This window comes from Tauraco erythrolophus, chromosome 5, assembly GCF_009769465.1.
Source record: "Tauraco erythrolophus isolate bTauEry1 chromosome 5, bTauEry1.pri, whole genome shotgun sequence".
Lineage (NCBI taxonomy): Eukaryota > Metazoa > Chordata > Aves > Musophagiformes > Musophagidae > Tauraco > Tauraco erythrolophus.
Window position 1 is genome coordinate 46217324 of NC_141469.1, and position 19033 is coordinate 46236356.

At 38.5% G+C, this 19033-nt stretch overlaps 1 protein-coding gene across 1 annotated transcript in view; it reads left to right on the plus strand.

Moving 5' to 3' along the window:
- The window catches only part of NWD2 (NACHT and WD repeat domain containing 2), a 56935-nt gene that overhangs the window by 16714 nt on the left and 21188 nt on the right, over positions 1 to 19033 (plus strand). Inside the window, exons 2-3 of the mRNA XM_086612245.1 lie at positions 5957 to 6045; positions 10867 to 10983. Coding sequence (XP_086468371.1) covers positions 5957 to 6045; positions 10867 to 10983 — 206 coding nt within the window. The remainder of the gene's footprint in view (positions 1 to 5956; positions 6046 to 10866; positions 10984 to 19033) is intronic.

The window sequence follows — 19033 nt, forward strand, 5'->3', positions numbered from 1 at the left end:
AAAATTTTTTCCTAATATCCAATCTGAATCTACCTCCCTCTATTTTAAAACCATTACCCCTTGTCCTATCACAACAGGCCCTCCTGAACAGCCTCTCCCCATCTTTCTTGTAGGCCCCCTTGAGGTACTGGAAGACCGCTATAAGGTCACCCCGGAGCCTCCTCTTCTCCAGGCTGAACAGCCCCAACTCTTTCAGCCTGTCCTCATAGGAAAGGTGCTCCAGCCCTCTTATCATCTTCGTGGCCCTCCTCTGGACCCTCTCCAACTGGTCCATGTCCTTCTTATGTTGGGGGCTCCAGAACTGGACGCAGTACTCCAGGTGAGGTCTCACGAGGGCAGGATATGGCTGAGCAACCTCCTTAGTCAGCTGCATCAAGCCTCAGTTGAGTGAGAGTCATGGTGTGACTGCAGGCCACGCACATGAAACAGCCGTTCCCATCACTGTGGCTGAACTCGGACCAGTATGACCACCATCAAGAAGAGAAACTGTGGGATCCATGGTCTTAGGACAGAATAACTGGTGCTTGAAAACAGGCAATTTCCCTTGGGCTTCCATGTTACCTCTTTCTGTTCACTTGCATAGACGTTTTTTAATTTTCTTGAACTAGGCTATTTTCCATGACTTGTTTTGTCCCAGAGGTTAATGTTTGGCAACTGTTTGTAAATGCACATCATCTGTTTACTTCCACAAGAATGTAAAATGTACTTTCCCTATTAAAAATAAAATAAGCAACATTAGCAGCAGAACAGCTTGTGTTTGAAGGTCAGACTTGGGCATGGAAATAGTTCATGCTGAGAAGCAGCACCTTGGAGCACTCTAATGAAAACTGGCAGTCATTTGACTGAGCTAGAAGCCTTCAGAAATCACACCTCACACAAACAGTGGTGTTTAAACACTGATTGCCTATTATTTGACAGAAAGGCCATAAATGCATATGTGGCTAATTCAGTCCTCAGCATTACACTGGGGAGGCATGGAGAGAGGGAGGGCTGTGATGGTGTTCTCAGCTGTTTCCAAGTGTAGGGGTGGGCAGGATGATGTGGTTATGGACTGGCTTAGGAGGCAACCATCTGCAAGAGCCAGCACTTGCAGGGAAGATGTGTATACAACAAGTCACTATCTTGCTCAAGACAGGGTTAGTTTTTGGTTTGATTTAAACATTGGAGATGAATTTAGGGTTAGGGCTTTTTTTAAGTCTTGTCTTAGCATTTTTGCAGATGGAGTTTCACTCCCATGGTTTACTGTGGTCTATTGTTTGGATTTCAGAGTATCAGAATTAATATTAGGAGGTATATGAAGCCCGTCTCACAGCTACTGTCTCATTTTGGCTGTTAGAAGAATGTCATTTAGTTAATCCGTTCATCTGCAGCAGCAGCCTAGAAGGTGGAATTTGCCTGTGTGACATTTTTGTTGTTAGGAACTGCCAGCTTCACAGATTTGCTGTCACTGTAAATCAGGTTGGATTTTATTTAATTAAACTAGCTTATCTGCCATCCATACTAATTACTGTAGTTCATCTTAACTATATGCAATTCTGTTTCCTTAAAGTTTCACAACTTATTACAAATACAGGAATTCTTAATATTCATTAATATAAGCACCAAACTCAAATTCCAATTAGATAAGCAGATTCCATTAGATTCAGGGGTAGGAATAAACATACAGGATGGATATGGCGAGTGTCTTATCCAGAACACAGTTCTAGTTGAAGGAATGTTTTATCTCTTTCTATTTCATTTATAAGGTATTAGAAATGTAGCACTGCTCTTGCAGTGTAATTTTTCATTTTCTGAACAAGATTCGCACAAGTTAACGCCTCAAGCAACAGTACCACGTTCTAAACTGGAGCCGGTGGGGTTCCACAGCGTAAGTCCTATGAACATAAATAGAAAGCAGCAGAATACAGTTTTATCTGTTGTGTACCTCAGACAATGTAGTTCCCATTTATCATTTAATCATGTTTACTCTTAATTTCTACCCTTTTCCAGTAATTTAATTTTTCATTTGTTCCCGCAACTTAGCCTATTTTGGTTTCCTAGTAAGACTGTTCTGTCTGCTGTCATATAGATCATTTAAGTAATTGCAAACAGTACCTGTGAATTGTTGCTTCTTTAATAACAAAGCTGTCATCATGATTAATTTCGGTTTAGAGAGGCAAGAATCATTTTGGTTTAGCTCAGTAACTGAGTAGTAAGTTGGTTTTCAACAGAGTTTATTCTTCTCAGTTATGAAGATGTGATGCTCTGTGTTTTGGTACACTTGCATGCCAAAGTTAACCTGTGTTAAGGCAAAGAACACAGTCTTAGGTCAAAGACTGATCTAAGGGCCTCACTGGCTGTGAAGGTGAAAAAAAAAAGTAAAATAATTTGAATGAAGCAAAGTACGCACATAGGTTTTATCACAAGGTACAGCAACACTGTGCAGTACAGTGACTCCAAGCTAGCACTGAGAAAAGTTGCTTTGGAGACAAAATAATACTGCTGCATCGGCACAGTGCAACCCTTGGACTAATTAGCCTTGTTAGCTGTGTACTTCATTCTGCAAGAAAAGGTTGACCTAGGCACTAAAGTGTGAGAGAAAATTAATGACTGTGGATCCTAAGGAGGGAGCAACTCATCTGTCCCTCTGTTCCTTGTGTACTAACTCAGGCAGCTCTGGGCTGAGAATGTTGGGTTTTGTGCTCCATTCCTAAATATTTGTAGTATGTGTCTGTATTCGTCCAGATCTGAAGTACATTTCTGAGGTGAATCTTGATCATCACCATCTAATATACTTCGATTCACATCATAGAGTGGTCTTGGTGTGCCTGAACTGAATCCTTTCACATGAAAAGCAGAAAGATAACTCCAGGATCTCATCTAATGCACTCCAAGTGTTTGTGGGCATTAAGCCAAATCCAGAGTGAAATCCCCTGAAATACATATGACATGGACATTGTGTCCTTGGCACCAGCTTCTGCTTTACTCTACATTTGCTCCTACTGGCCCGTGCAGTTGCAACAGTCTCCCCAGGCACTGCGTGATGGGCCTGGATGACCTAGCCAAACCTGCAGCTTTTTCTGAGAGACACGATCACTGCTGGTTGCAAGGGGAACTCAGGAGGTCAGCTGGGTTAACCTCCCTCTTGAAGTGCTGCCAACAGTAACTTGGTCAACCATGAACATGTCTAGTTGAGTGTTGAAGAGCTCCAAGGACAGAGGAGCTTCTCCTAATGTCCAACCTGAATTTCCTAAGCCGTAATACATTATCGTTGCCTTTGTTGTACTGTCTGACACTACCAGAAAGAGTTTAGCTCCATCATAGAATCATAGAATGGTTTGGGTTGAAAGGGACCTTAAAAACCATCCAGTTCCAAACCCCTGCCATGGGCAGGGACACCTTCCACTAGATCAGGTTGCTCAAAGCCCCATCCAGCCTGGCCTTGAACACTTCCAGGGATGGGGCATCCACAACTTCTCTGGGAAACCTGTTCCAGTGCCTCACCACCCTCAGAATGAAGAATTTCTTCCTTAGATCTAACCTAAATCTACCCTATTTCAGCTTAAAGCCATTGCCCCTTGTCCTATCACTACACGCCCTTCTAAAAAGTCTCTCTCCAGCTTTCTTGTAGACCCCTTTTAGGTACTGGAAGGCTGCTAGAGGGTCCCTCCCAAAGCTTTCTCTTCTCCAGGCTGAACAACCCCAACTCTCTCAGCCTGTCTTCATAGCAGAGGTGCTCCAGCCCTTCAGATCATCTTTGTGGCTCTCCTCTGGACCTGCTTCAACAGCTCCATGTCCTTCTTATGTTGGGGACTCCAGAGCTGAACACAGTAGTCCAGGTGGAGTCCCATGAGAGCAGAGCAGAGGGGCAGAATCACCTCCTAGAACCTGCTGGCCACATTTCTTTTGATGCAGGCCAGGATATAGTTGGCTTTCTGAGCTGCGAGCACACATTGCCAGCTCATGCCTCAATCGGCACCCCCAAGTCCTTCTCCTCAGGGCTGCTCTCAATCCATTCTCCTCCTAGCCTGTACTTGTGCTTGAGATTGCCCCGACCCATGTGCAAGACCTTGCACTTGGCCTTGTTGAATTTCTTGAGGTTTGTAGGGGCCCACCTCTCAAGCCTGTCAAGGTCCCTCTGGATGGCATCCCTTCCCTCCAGCATGTTGACCATGCCACACTGCTCAGTGCCATCAGCACTGAGGGTGCACTCAATCCCACTGTCCATGTTGTCAACAAAGATGTTAAAACAGCACCAGCCCCAATACCGACCCCTGAGGAACACCAGTCGTCACTGGCCTCCACTTGTTGAGCCGTTGACCACAAGTCTTCTGAGTGTGATCATCCAGCCAATTCCTTATCCATCAAGTGGTTCTTGTCCACTATCTTTGTAACTGCCTTAGAAGTAGTTGTAGGCTGCAGTTGGGTCTCCCTTAGTGTCTTTGCCAGACTAAACAAGCCCAGATCCCTCTATCTCCCTTTGTAGCACTGAAAGGATGTTTTAAGAAAACTGCTACGCTTTTGACTTTTTCCCCCATCAAAAAAGTCCGTGAAGGAAGAACTGTGGTAATTCAGATAAATCAGATTAAGCTCATGACTGTACATTTGAGGTTTGCGGTATAGCCTGTTTACCTTGATGTAGATTTCACAAGAAATAATTCTCTGGAGGTGTTCTGGATTGCTTTCTGTTTATGAAGATAAGTGGTAATTATACCACACATTTGTGTAATATTTCAAAGGTATATTTAAATTTTAAGATGAATATTAAGAACTTGTTGTAATTAATTAAGTTACAGATTTCACACTCTCCTAGAATTGTCAAAATAAAAAATATTATAAATCTATGACCATGATTCTATGAACTGACCTCTGGCTTAAATGTATCAGTTGTGGCTCTGATAAACAAAACATTGTTAGATTTGCAAACGTATCTCTGGTTTACAAAAACATGGGGATTGTTAAATCAGCGTTAACCTATTGTTTAGTTTCAGTGCAGTTATACAAGTATTGCTGTAACTGCAGTAGATGTTCTTCATCATTCATAAGTTAACAATGTTTATTTTTCATCTTGTGGTGCTTAGACCGAGTAGTTGTGTTTTATTTTTGAAAATAACTTAGCAACGGTGTCATCCCTTTGTGTCTTAACTCAGTCGACACCAGTCACAGTCTAGACCTAGCACAATCCATCATGTATCTTAGTCTTATTGGGCGAGACAATCAAATTTATTATCTATACAAGATTTCATTACTAACCAAATTTACTTCAAATTTGACAGTATGTTTCTTGAGTGATATATTTTATATCAATGTGTTCAGATTTACTTGGATAGACAGAACAATAATAATTTTTGTGTCATTGCCATACTGTACTTTATTATCAAAACACATGTTATTTTGCATGGTAAGAATAACGTGATGTCAGAACTCTGCATTTAGTATATGATAGCAGGAATCACCTAGACCAAAAGACACCATAAGTACTGCTTTTAACAGCTTTCTTCTTTTTAAAATATTATTAAAGATGGTGAAGAAAATTATAGTTTTTGACACAATGTCATTAATTCATGTTATTGATTTATTTCTAAGTATAGAGATCTATTTCATCCTCAGAATATCTCTTTGCTCCAGGGTGTTTCTAATTAGTAAAATTCAGCTTTCTGAAAACTAAACAGAAGTCAAACTGATAAAGAAATCCTGACTGGTGAATTACAAAATTAATTCAGCTGTGCATTATTGAAATATGCTGCAATATTAAGATATGTATGAAGCCTAACGTTGCACATTCAAACACATTTATGTGAAACATCACAAAGTGCAACATACAGTTTGGAGATTAAATCCCAGCACTTGATTTTGATTAGATTTGTGTGTGAGAGAGAGTTTTAAGGGCTCTTTTTTATGTGATTAATCTATATCTCTGGCTAAAACAACAGAGTTCATATCAATATTGCTAGTAACATCGTTCTCCTCAACACAGATACAATAGCAGAAAGGAGTGCCCTAAGAGAACATGTGTATCCTAAGCTGAGAGAATTCTGCAGGGAAAACTATGGGCTGGAATTTCAGGTACGTTTTGTTGGTGTTGAATTCTGCATTACTTTCTCTTGAAATTAACACTGTTTACAATGGATAACATTTTTAAATATTGCAGTTGTCATATCATTGGTAAAATAGAAAATTGCTAAAAATATATTTCACATTGTAATTGTACTGAATTGATGTGCTTAAATTGTTTTACAGGCAGATTTGAGGTAAATTCGGAATAGGTGAAAAAAAACACAGGGTTTTTCAATGCAACATTGCACTGGTGGTAAAAGCCACTGGCAACAAACTGAAAACTTTCACATTAGAAACTTAATGAAACCACCTCTATTGAAGAAGAAATAATGTTACATCTGCATTACCATGTTCTAGAAACCATGCCTAAGTTAATGCAACCTAACTTTAATTTCATGTAATCATCACCACCTGTATATTCACACAATTGTTATATCTAAATACAGGTTTCTCTTCCACTGTAATGTGGAAAATAGTTTAACCAGGTGAATATTGAAACTAATTAACAAAATTAATTGAATGTGGAACATTTCTATTGAGATTGTATACTATGGAATTTGCTTCCTTTAAAGTCAATGGTAAAATTCCCACTGCTTCAGTCAGTTCATGTTTTCCTTTGTGTTAGGAAAGATGCAGACCGATCCGCATCTTTGGTAAGAGCCAATACAGTTGCATTTGACTTAAAACACATGGGTTTGGCATCACGGTTAAAGTCACTGGTACTTTTAACTCAGATATATCATAATTCACAGTCCAGTAAAGTCATCCTGTAAAGTCCCATATATGTCAGCAGGCCTGGAACTGTCTCTCTGCTAAGAGATACAAATACAGCGTGCAATATTGTAAAAATATTTTTCAGTTTTAAAAAATTCTGGTTCTTCATCCTCCAGCCTTCCTTAGTATTAACCTCCCATCTCAGTGACCCCAAAACCTCAGCTTTCCAGAGTGTAGCTTACTCAGAAACAGCTAATACCTTTTAGAGCGCATCCTGTTCCTCCCAGTGTATTACTCTTGACGCACATGCAGCTGGTTTTTAATCAAAATAACAAGTTCTTAAATTAGGATATTTGGTTTTATATCCCTGAGTCACAGTGGAATTGCTGAGTCGGCATGGTGGTAAATTCCAGAGTGATTTTTGATTATGGCTATAAAAAAATTTCATCTGAAGGTCCTAGCTCATCAGCTGATTGGGAAGTCCCAGCTGCAGCGGTACATGCAAAGAATAGCAAAAGATATTTGAATAATAAAGCATTTTTTGCCTGTTACTACCATGTGATATTAATGGAAAATATGAACTCTTTTATTTCTGAGTCGTCTTTGAGGAGACATCTCAGTGACAGGAGGGAAATTTCTCCTCCAAGTAGATCATAATCCACCGAATTCTTTGTGAGAGGAAACATGTCTGTCTTCAAATGGATTGTAATGTAGTCTCTAGGGGAGGAACAATTAAGTTTACTTTAGTTGATATTCATGGAAGCAATTTATTTTATTATATAGTTTCAACACCCAGAGCATCCTTATGTGATATGAGGTCTGAGAGACAGCTCCACTGACACATTTCTGAAAACGGCTAGAAAGCTATCACATTATTGTGGAAGCAAAGTAGGAAAACTTGTACAAAAAATTACCAAGGGAAAGCAGTAAAGCATTTTGGAGGAGGCTCTGAGGTAGACTTTATCAAAACATTCTTTTTGCCTTTTTCATTCCTGTAACACTGAGTTTCTTAGGTTAGCATGCAAAATGAAGAGTACAGTTTTTAGCCCAGTGGTGTCAAGAAATTATTATGTACTTTTCAGATACAGGGATAAATTTGTATTTCCCTGTGCAGAGCAGAACACATAACTTTTCATCCTGGTATCTTCTACTGACCAAACACCAACTACCTTGCGTGTGACTGCCACAAAGGCGTTACAGTGTAAGGTGTCCTGAAGATGTCCTCTTCCTGACAAATCATGACCTAGATTAAATGTGTTTGAGTACATTCATAGCTCCACCTTCCGCCAAGTCATCTGGCAGCACTGAAAGTGTTTCAGTTGTTGCAAAGCATGGGATCTGTCAAGCATCCTCAAATTGATGGGAGCTATTAGGGAACATAACTACCATGCGTGTGGAAGCAGAACTGAATATATTCAATCACTCTATGAATTTGTTTGCTCAATGGATTTCCTTTTCCATTGAATCAGAAAATATTTCTCAAAAACAGGTATTGGTGAAGACAGAAAGCAAGTAAGCTGAGAAAAAGACTTCAGAGTGCACGATGTTTCATACCTGAAATAAAGTATTATTTTAGAGGAAGACTAGAAAGGTTAAAGAAAGTAGTTATAATAGAAAGTTTTTGGAGGATAACAAACCATGGTTAATTAGCAGCATACTCTTTTCTTCTTGGGAACAATGAGCTGTTCAAATAAGTTTCACCGTGTGATATATGCTAGAGGGAAAGCGGAATTTTCCTTGAATGATTTTTTTTTAGTGTGTTTTTAAGCAGTTGGAAGCGATAAAGCTGAAATTATTTCATTTACTTAGAAAAATCTGTGAAACTGTAAGATTGGTAGGACAAAAGCTAAAATAAGCAAAAGGAAACATTGAATTATGAATAAAAAGTCTCCGTTAGATGACTAGTGTGGAACGGAACCAGTGTCAGTCCCCTGCCTGTAAGCGGCTCTCGCACAGAGCACTGGTTGTCATCGCACCTTGGCAGCCTTATTGAAAGTTAGAGTGGGTGTCTCCCACACAGCTTTTCCAAGTATAAGTTTAAACGTACTTCAACATTAGACACAGTTGTTGTCTTGTTCTGTTTCTTTAATTTTGTAAATCGTATTTACTTTAGCTAGCATGAAGAATAACTGGCAAGACTCTCATCTTGAAATTCTTAGTGCCTTCAGAGGTTTTATGGCTACAATATTTCTTCTTGCAGGGCAAAATTGTAACATGTTAAGATACTATGTGCCAAAATTGTGTTACCCAGTAAAAATAATCTATAACATTGTAACACACAGAAGGTGGCCACTGAGCCTCTACGATCTCTGATATTCCAGAAAATTTCTTCTTCAAGTTTACAATTAGCATGATTTCTGAACAGTTAGTTAAAACAGAAATTGCTTTTATGTTTCCGATCAACTTGAGCAGCACGATAAATTCATTCAACCAGTAATTCAAATACTTTTGACTGTATGCTGAGATGTTCTTATTTTATAACTAGAATACTTCTGTCATACATCATTCAAAAGTAATCAGACAGCTGAATGCAATGTAAGGTTCAATAATGAAGTCATATAGATAAATAACAGAAGGGACAGAGGAAGAAGGGAATACTTTCTTCCTAATCAGACTAAAAGTAAAGAGGACAGAGAAGAAATCAGTGCAAATGAGGAAGACAGGAAGGCTGTTTGGGGTGCAGTTTTGTAAAGCACAAGCTGCTTTTTCCAGCAAAAATTGTGGAACAGAGTTTCTGTAAAAAAATAAAGATATTAAGTGTAATTTCTTGGCAGTGTAAGCTATAATGCATTTTATACATCGGGCTATTTCACTCACCATCAGTCAGACGGTATGGTACCTCTTGTGTTTGGCAACAGCGTACCTACCCCAGCTAGCACTGACACGTGTCCCAAACTCTTGTGGCAGAAATAACCAACGAGACTGTTGGTAGTAAAATTAAACATGCTTATAGCATTAGGTCTTAAACCTTGGCATTTATTTTTATGAGAAATTTCCCAAGGAGATTAATCAGCTGTAAACTGGTGAATTTTACTTCTACGTCAAGCCATTATTAGTTCTTATATTAGGTCTTCAGGCTGACTTTACGATCTATTTAGATAATAGCTAGTTTTGTGGTTCTGTTTCTTATGAAAGCAGCAGAGTTCTTCCACAGTACAAATAATATTACAATAAACAAAATTGTAATATATTGATGTCTTAGTACAATTTTGATTATTTTTTTAACTATCCATTTGGATTTTTGTTCAAGCTACGTACATGATGTTAACATGATGTTAGTAGCTTAAATGAGAGAGTAGTAGCATGTAGCATAAGTTTTATTCCAAAAGAAATGCGTACATATGATCCTTATTCTTTTAAATTCAATTTCTCACAGTAAGAATTCAGCCTTTTAGTTAAAACATGTAGTGAAATCACCCTTTATCACTTAATTTCTTCAAATAAGTCCAACATCCATATTCCAGTTTCTTCCAGGAGTTTGTTTGCAACTAATTACCATCACAAAACTGAGTCTGTAACTACAGATGAAAGGCAGAACAGCAAGCTGTCTGTCATTGCATATCTATACAATCTCTCTGCTTCCAAAGTAACAAAGAGCAGCTAACAAAGGAAGCACGGTATTACAGAACTGCACGTATTCTTTCTTTTGAGCCATGTGCACAGGATGAGTTTATATTCTGTCGATACAAGTGACACAGGGCGTCAAGTCGTGATCTTGACTGTGATCTGCAGCAAAACTCCCATTAATTTCCGTGGAGCCAGGATTTTATCAATGCTTTTGTCATTATTCTTACCTATTCATTATATGCAATCCGGTAGCAAATAAAGACTACATCAAATCAAGATCTTGTCATGCTAATCTCTGCACAAAAATATGAATATGAGATGAGAGACTGTCCCAGGAGGGACTGTCTGGGAGGGAAAATAAGAGGCTTGGATTGTCATTTACCTAAGGAAACCCTGCCAGTCTGTCAGGACTGGATATAGACCTCATTGCCTTTTACTGCACTGCAGAGCAATGCCTAGCAGTACGTGAAATGTTGACAAATCTGATTTTTAACTTGATAGGTAGAAAGGGTATGTCGTAAAATAACAATGTTGCATCCTGTTTTCCAGGTCATAGACTTATACTGGGGAGTTGAACCAGATGAATGGGACAGTCCTGAGCTGCAGAAGACTCGTATGAAGCTGTTAGAAGATTGCTTGAAAAGTTCTGCAGGTCCATGTTTTGTTGTGGGTATAAAAATAATGTTTTACTTTAAAACAAAAATATAATGTTACCTATCCTAACATGCATGATTCAGTAACAAATGTATTGTTTTCTTCTTCCTAAAACATTTGCTATTCCTCACTGTACATTTGCTATACTGCATCCAAGTGTTTCCCTACACAGCACTGTAGATTAACAGTGATTATTCAGTATTAGTGGAGAGGAAGGAAGGATCCTTCATGATCAGTCCACATAGCAAGATAGATTTAGAAACCACTGTCGTGGGTTAGGCCGCTCCAGCAACCAAACCCTACGCAGTCGCTCACTCCCCCACCCCCAGGGATGAGGGAGAGAATCAAAGAAGAAAAAGAAAAGAGACCCGTGGGTTGAGATAAGAAAAATTTACTACTACCGCTACCAATATATATATGTACGGATATGTACAAGGATAAATATATACAAACGAGTGATGTACGGTGTAATTGCTCACCACCCCTTGACCGAGGCCCGTCTCGTCCCGAAGCTGCAATCCCGAAACAGATAAAACTCGATACTGCAATCCCAGATGAACGGGAGGCCCCGAGACAGAGAGAGAGAGAGAGAGAAAACACCCCAAGAGTCCAAAAGTGAGAGTCCCTGAAGGGCAAAAGCCCTTCTTTCCGGCTGACCCTCACTTTTATACTGGGCATGATGCTGCATGATATGGAATACTAATTGGCCAGTTTAGCCCTCCATCTTAAGTTCAAGTACAAACCATAAGAAGAGTCGTGGACCCCTTGTCTCAGCTATGCTCCCCCCTTGTCCTGTTGTGCTCCTGCACACTGGCAAGAACACGGCAAGCTGAAAAGTCCTTGAGACCTCAGTTCCAACTACAAACATCAGTGCGCTGTCAGCGTTCTTCTCAGAGTGAGCCTCTGAGTAAAACCAAAACACAGAGCTCTTCTAGCTGCTAAAAAGAAGAGCTAACACTGTCCCAGCTAAAACCAGGACAACCACAAGGTGTGATTGTACTACTAGCACAACAGAAGCATGGACTACTTGTTTAAGGAGGCCACCATTAATTAATTCTTGGCGCATCTCACACATGCATTATTGACTGGCCTAGAAGGACTAACTTATAAAAGCACAGCACCAGCCAAGAACTATCTTCTCTCATCCGCGTTTTGTGTCATAAAGCCAGGAGAAGTTAGGATGCCAGGTATGAGAGTGTGAAAAGACTGGAGGTCGGTGACAACCTGAGAAGGCTCTAAGTCTTTATGTTTTTCCTACTCTCTGCCTTCTCTTTACTGTTGCCAGAACAAGCATTGCTTTCAGGATTCTTCAAGAGTCAGTAAAGCTGGTAAAAAAGATAAATCTTCACTGGATTTTCCTACTAGGCCTAAACGAGAGACAGAAACACTTTTACAGGAGTGGCTTATAAAGCTTAGCATATTTCTTTTGATGTCAGAGAGGTCTTTTTCTGTAAATGAATCTGTTGTTTTACATCAACGTCAACAGTCTTTAGCTATCCCTCACAGTTTTTACAGCAGAAGCAGCATGAATTTATGAAGTCATGCTAAACATTGTGTAAGGTCCTAATAGCTGAAAGGCACTGGGAGTAGGCTGTACATGTAAAGTCCTGCCAGGTATGCTTTTCTCCCTTCCAGTGAATCGTATACAATAGATTTGGCTGTCACTGATTTTACATTAAATATATAATTCAAAATAGTGCATTTTTTTCTCTTTCTCTGTACTCAGAAAGATTTGTACCATGTTTTAAGGTGAACATAATTAACTTGAAAAATATTTAAAGACCAGTTTAGTGCATGGTATGCTGACTGTATTAGTTTTCAGTGCATAAACAAAAAAATTATGACTTTGGATAAATGCCTTTTCCCAGCTGCTTAGAAAGTAGTGTATGTTCCTTATCTGTGAAGAGTAAGGCTGTTCTTTAACTTTCTGGGTAGATCTAGGTAGAGAATGTCTCTAATGAGATTGGCTATTTAGCGATATATACTGCATACTTAACAGCATCTACTATAGCATCAAAACAAAAGACAAGATTATTTGGGAAGAATGTGAGCTTCTTTTGTATATGAGAAGTACTATGTGCAATGGAGACTTAAGTGAAAGTACAAAAATGGCTACAATGAGTGGGATTTGCTATAATCAAGGATACTTCTCTAAAAGGTAAATATTTCTCTTATTCCAAAATGTATTTAATGCTTTATCAGCTATCTTGAGGCTCCACCTTTTTGAGAAATAAATGGGGGATATATGACAATTATTTTTCTTTGCATAGTTGTAGGACTGCAGAGATATTAGGATACGTCTCAAGTTAAGTTAACCTCTTTAAAACTCTTTGTTTTTAAGAAGACACACAACATTATTTTAAGACAAACTACTTGCAGAGAAAAAAAAGATATCCTGCCTACAATGGATGAATTTAGTTCCAGTTTCATTCTAGTGCCGTAGAAGTACCAGAGCATGTGCAGCAAAAGACTGATTCATTCAGTATCTATCGATCAGCCTGGATATGTTTTCAAGTAAATATGCCTAATCCTACTTAACTGATTTTGTTATACTAATTGTTAGTATAAGTTTTACTAAATTACAGCATTTTGCTATTACACGTCTTTATTACAAGTTTTCAAGGATTGGTCTGAAAGTAAAAAACCATAGCTTCTGTTTACTACTGATGTAGTACTGATTGTCCTCTCTGTAGTCACTTGTTTATTGCAACTGGAAGGGTAGTGGCAGTGCTTGTCACTCAGACATCAAAGGACACCTGCCACTCTCCTTTGACAGCTTATTTAATTCCAACTTATTAAACTATGTTTTGATGTTAGACTTCAATGCAAAACGATTTTAAGACCATGCCTTTGCTATTCCTAATTTTCTTTTCTATAATATATTTGCTCAGATAATAATTTAGAAAAGGTAGATTTCTCCTCTATGCCGAAACAGGGCTAAGTGAACTCTTAATTCGTAGACTTGTCATAATGAGGCAGAGAAGAGTCCTGAAAAAACGGCAAGGCCTTGATTATTTTTCTTTTTTAAGGAAAGAATTTTAAAGATTTAGCAAAGTGAAACCACAGAATCCCACGGGGATGGAAGGGATACAAAACACTGCCTGCTGATCACTTCTCTCCATGCCAAAGATTAGACAAAGCGCAAACTATAGCATGTGTTGCTCTGTACTTTTATAACACCCTTACAACTATCTTGCTGGCTCTGTTTCATTCACCTGCTTGCCTCACTCTGTCGTTTAACTTCAGAGCCCTGGGGGACAGAGGCCATCCTCAGCACTTGACCGTAAAGCTTGGAGCACTGAGTCTGGGCTGGGTTTGAAGCTGCCATGACAATGTTTTTCACAAGGACATACTGGCCCAGATCTCTAGAGAGTTTGGGTAGCTTCCATCTTACGTGACTAAATTTAGTTTTCTGGGTTTATTTTTCTACTTTTTATCTTCCCTTTGATGACATAGTTGGAGCAGAAAGGTATGGCATTTTTCCTGTAGCAATACCCAGAGTCCTTAGACATGGATGTTCTGACAGTGAAGGAAACCTCATCATGTACCATTGCTGCATATTTTAGCAGCTCAGAATTTTGAAGCTGTTAAGAACTGCCTGTCTGATATTGCTACTAAGGAAAGCAATCAAGCCAAATCAGAAATTTTAAACAACAAAACAGTTAGCAAAGAGGTTGCAGTGAGCTGATGACTTCAATATTTATTCCAGGTTTTCCAAGTATGGGCCAGAGTAATAACTCTTCCAATGACTAGACTGGCAAAACTACAGAAATCTCTTTACACGCATTTAGTTTTTGCTTTGTTGTACCTTAGTGGGATGGGGTTTATTTCATTTACAACACAAATTGAAGATGATTCTACTCCAACAAGCATAATTAGTTTTAATTTACAGTAACATAATTAAAAACTGACTTTGGCAGTGCAGGCTTTGGGCAACTTCCCACTTCCTGAGAAACTTCTATAAAATGTGCCACTTCCATTCAGCTGGGTATTTTTTTTACTTTTCAATTACCACTTTTTAATTCAGACACAGATCTGGGATTAAATCGGACTATTCAGAATTAACTAGCAGATACGGATTGATTTTAGAAAGTGTTTCTTTATAGCACTTTGCGCCTGCATTGTGATATCAGATGGAGAGAAAATGAAATTCAGTTCTTAAATTAGTGCAGTGCATAATTGGAAGTCCTAAGCTTTTCTTTAGATACGAAACAACAAATCCAAATGAACACATATTCATAAACAAAAAAAAGGAAACCGTTCTGGAAAAAAAGGGTAATTCATTTCCTGTGACACTTTCTTTGGGAATGTACAGTCCCCCTCTTACCTACTGCCTGAGCTCTATCAATGCTTGATCCAATTAAGGGAGAGGGGAATTGTTTGGTTCTTAGTTAGGTTGGTTTTTTTTGTTTAGTTGGTTTTTTGCTGTGTAAAATCAGTGCCTATTTATAACTGATCATTTAAAAACTCATAGCCTTTACTGTAGGTAAATACATACCACACTATTTTTGATCTACAGAATAATGTATCGAGATTTATTTGCGAGGGGAAAAGTACTATTTCTGTGGGAGAAATATGTTCTGTACAAATTTTATGCAGAAATCATACTGGTTATCTCTGGAATCTAAGCAGGGAGATTGAAATGCAGTATATTTATTAAATTGTGAACTGCTTAAACTCTGCATTGCATAACGATACGAAACACAAAATACATTCAGTGCATCACTGGAACCTTTACATTTTGTTGGGTTAAATTTCCTAGTAAATTCACGAGAGATGGCAATACAGACAGGATGGCAGAGTGATGATAAAGGTTATATTATCATCCCTCAACTAGTACTGGTCATGAACAGGATTCATCTATTACGGATCTAGTCTCGACACCTTTCTCGACAAAGATAAAGGTACCTCCGCTAATATCCAAGTCATCTTCTGGATGACTGTTTCTCCATTAACAGAAAGCAGACGCTAGGGAGTTAGACTGCTAATTTAGGAACCCAAGCATGGCGCTTGATATCAATTGAGCTATTTCGGATGTCGTTACTCTATAGTGATTATTTGCAGAATAAGTTTACTGCCCTTTCATCGGGGTTCCTTAACGCTCCAGCACTGACCTGCTGTTGATTACGCCTAGTGCAGATGAGAGAACTGGCAAGCTTCTCTGCGCTTCTCTTCAAACACACCCTGCAAGTTATAACACGTGGGTGCTCTCTTCCATCTGTGCGGCACCACGCAGACTCTGCCTGAACTGCTGTTCTTGCTTATGTCCTGAAAAATTGTAAAACAAAAAGGAGAAATGGAAATTAAGTAGTTTGTCACCTGTAATGATTTGCTCAATTAAATATGTTTGGGTTTTTACAAACCTAAGGGATTCTCTCCAGTCATCACTCAAATAATCTGGACCAAAGAATAATAAAAACATTTTCTACCTATCGGAACAGCCATTGTAATTTACATTATCCCTTACAGATTATTGATAGCTTGTTGTTAATTTCGACATTAATGAACCATTAAAAAAGAACTAGCATTGTGAAATTGGGATTCCGGTAGGATTTTAAAAGGCCGTTAGCAATTTACAATATTTGGCATGTCCTTAAATCACCATGAAAGATGAAATATGGTGAATTGAAGAGTGAAATCTTTTTACATCTCTGGATCTTTTTGTTCCTACAGTACAATTCATGTTTTCAATCATTCCCTGAACTACACTGCTACTTGGTTCTCTTTGCTTGGTGCAAATGGTTGAGAATTAATTCTTAGTGCATTCCAGCTCAGAGAAAATTCCAAATTCTATTACTCCAGTTCTGCTGAACCTCCTCGACTCTCACTTCTGGTGTTACTTTAGGGTTTATTCCTAATGTGAAAACCAAATATATATATAGGTTTTGGAACACCTGAGTTACATTTTGCTTTTACTCCCCTGGGAAAAGGAGAGTAAAAGCACGTTTTAAGTCAGAGAGGCTAAAGTCAGTCAAATGAGTCTCTATTAAACCAGTCAGTTTTGGGGGAATGCTAAGCACCCAGTGCTCTTTGGGAATTCAGCAGGTTACACATGCTTGGTACATTTCAGAATTTAATCTTCCTCAAGGAAGCAATTCTATATATAGTTTTTAAGTGAATGAGAAGAAATAGCTGGAACCAGACATGGCATAAGAGCCCACCTCTCCTAATAAAGCGTATTCCAAGAAACAAATATCAAATTATGATTTTTTTTTCTCACTCCCCATCTGATTCCAGACTGGTCCAAATAAGAACTCCCTCTAACATAATTGGGTTTGAGGTCATACAACATATCAGGAACGGCTCCATAGGACTTGTTGGCTTTAATCTGAAGTACAGTATATGTCTGCAGATGCTAATCCTGTTTTAATGGTACTTTGTCAACAGAAAAGATTTTTCTGTGAACGTCAAAGTAGAGCTTTGTATATTTTTTAAAACCTTTTAAAGCAGATGCAGTGATTAAATTTTGAAGACATAGTATGCAACTTTCCTCTCAGCAAGCCTTGGTCTCCTTTCACAGCCTCCAGACTAACAGGCAAAGGGTGTATATCCATTTCCACATTGTTTGTCTCTGAACAACAGATATACTCCCAGAGTGGAATCAAGCACAGGGTGATATTATATGGTTAAGCTATTGTAAGTGAGTTCCTTGATCTGCTTTAGGGATGAGAATGTATTTTCCTGTGAATCATCTCTGATTCTCTAAATCTAAAATCTAGGATCTAAAAATGCTTACCCATTTTTTAAACATATCCCGTTGAAAATAGCTACAGCATTCATCAGGCAGCTTTTCCATGGAACATAGAAACTGCATGGGTTTTGATGTAGTCTTAAAATAGCTTGCATTTTCAGCCTACAGTCAGAAGACTGTACATATTTTCTGCTAAGACACTGTATTTCTTTTTTTTTTACATAAATAGAATTTTTCATGCTGCCTTCCAGAAAGGGTAAGTATTATGTTTAATATAAATGACCATATTAGTGAGAACAAGATTAGCACGAACTCAAATTTCCATCATTCTATGTAATGTGTAGAGGAAGAAATAGGCTGCATGAGATTTATCTTCTCTTGACCCTCAAGAGCTTTACCAAACCATCTTCTGAGGTAGTACTGTAATCAGCTAGATGTAATGGTCTGCTCTACAAATGAAACTGTAGGTCAGAAAGCCAGCTATTCTGCAGAAGTGAGGAGGGGGAAAAAAATCCTAAACCTTGCAATGCTACTTCTGTGTAAAGAAACAGCATACTTCACCGTATTTAGCAGGCAGTGATAAGTTCAAAGACAGCTCTTAATGCTGTTGCTTCCATCTAGCGTATATACCTTCCCTTTTTTCAAATACAGGGCTTCACTTCAGGAATCTTTTGGTACTCCTATAACAGACCCAGAAACAAACACCTACCCAGAAAGTAACTAGGTCACTTTTCAGTTTGATTATTGTTAGATCCAGCTAGCAGTAGCTGGTGGTTGTGGGTTTTTTAAGATAATCAGAGCATGTAATTTCACAGGATCTTTTTTTCTTCAATGAAAGATACTAATTTACTAAAGTAAAATAAGAGACAGTATCAGTGTTCTTCACAGTGATACTGGTATCCATCCATAAGGTATTGCCTCTTTTCTCTTAAAATATTTGCTTTCAGTGCAAGGTGCTTTTTTTGGAGTTATATTCTGTTAGCATGCAATGTAGTAAGTAATTATTGTATGCTTCTTTCTTCCATAACTGGAAAACCTCATATAGTAATTTTTTATTCGATTGCACCTTGAAAAAAATGAAGCAGAGAATACTTGCTTAGCATGCTATGGAGACTGCGATTATTATGAGTAAACTACATGTTCTTGTTAACTCTTTTGCATAGTATAGAAATTACTCTAATGCTTAAAACTGTTAAAAAATAATTTAGAATAGTAGTCCTACTCATGGCTGGAAAAACAGCTCATTACCTGGCCACATTCTTTTGCAGAGCGTATACTCTTGCCTCTCAGTCATGCCATTGCATGGCATAGGCAAGGTAGTGTTTTTATGGAGAGACGTGTCATGACCTGATGTTCTTTGCTATATTTCAC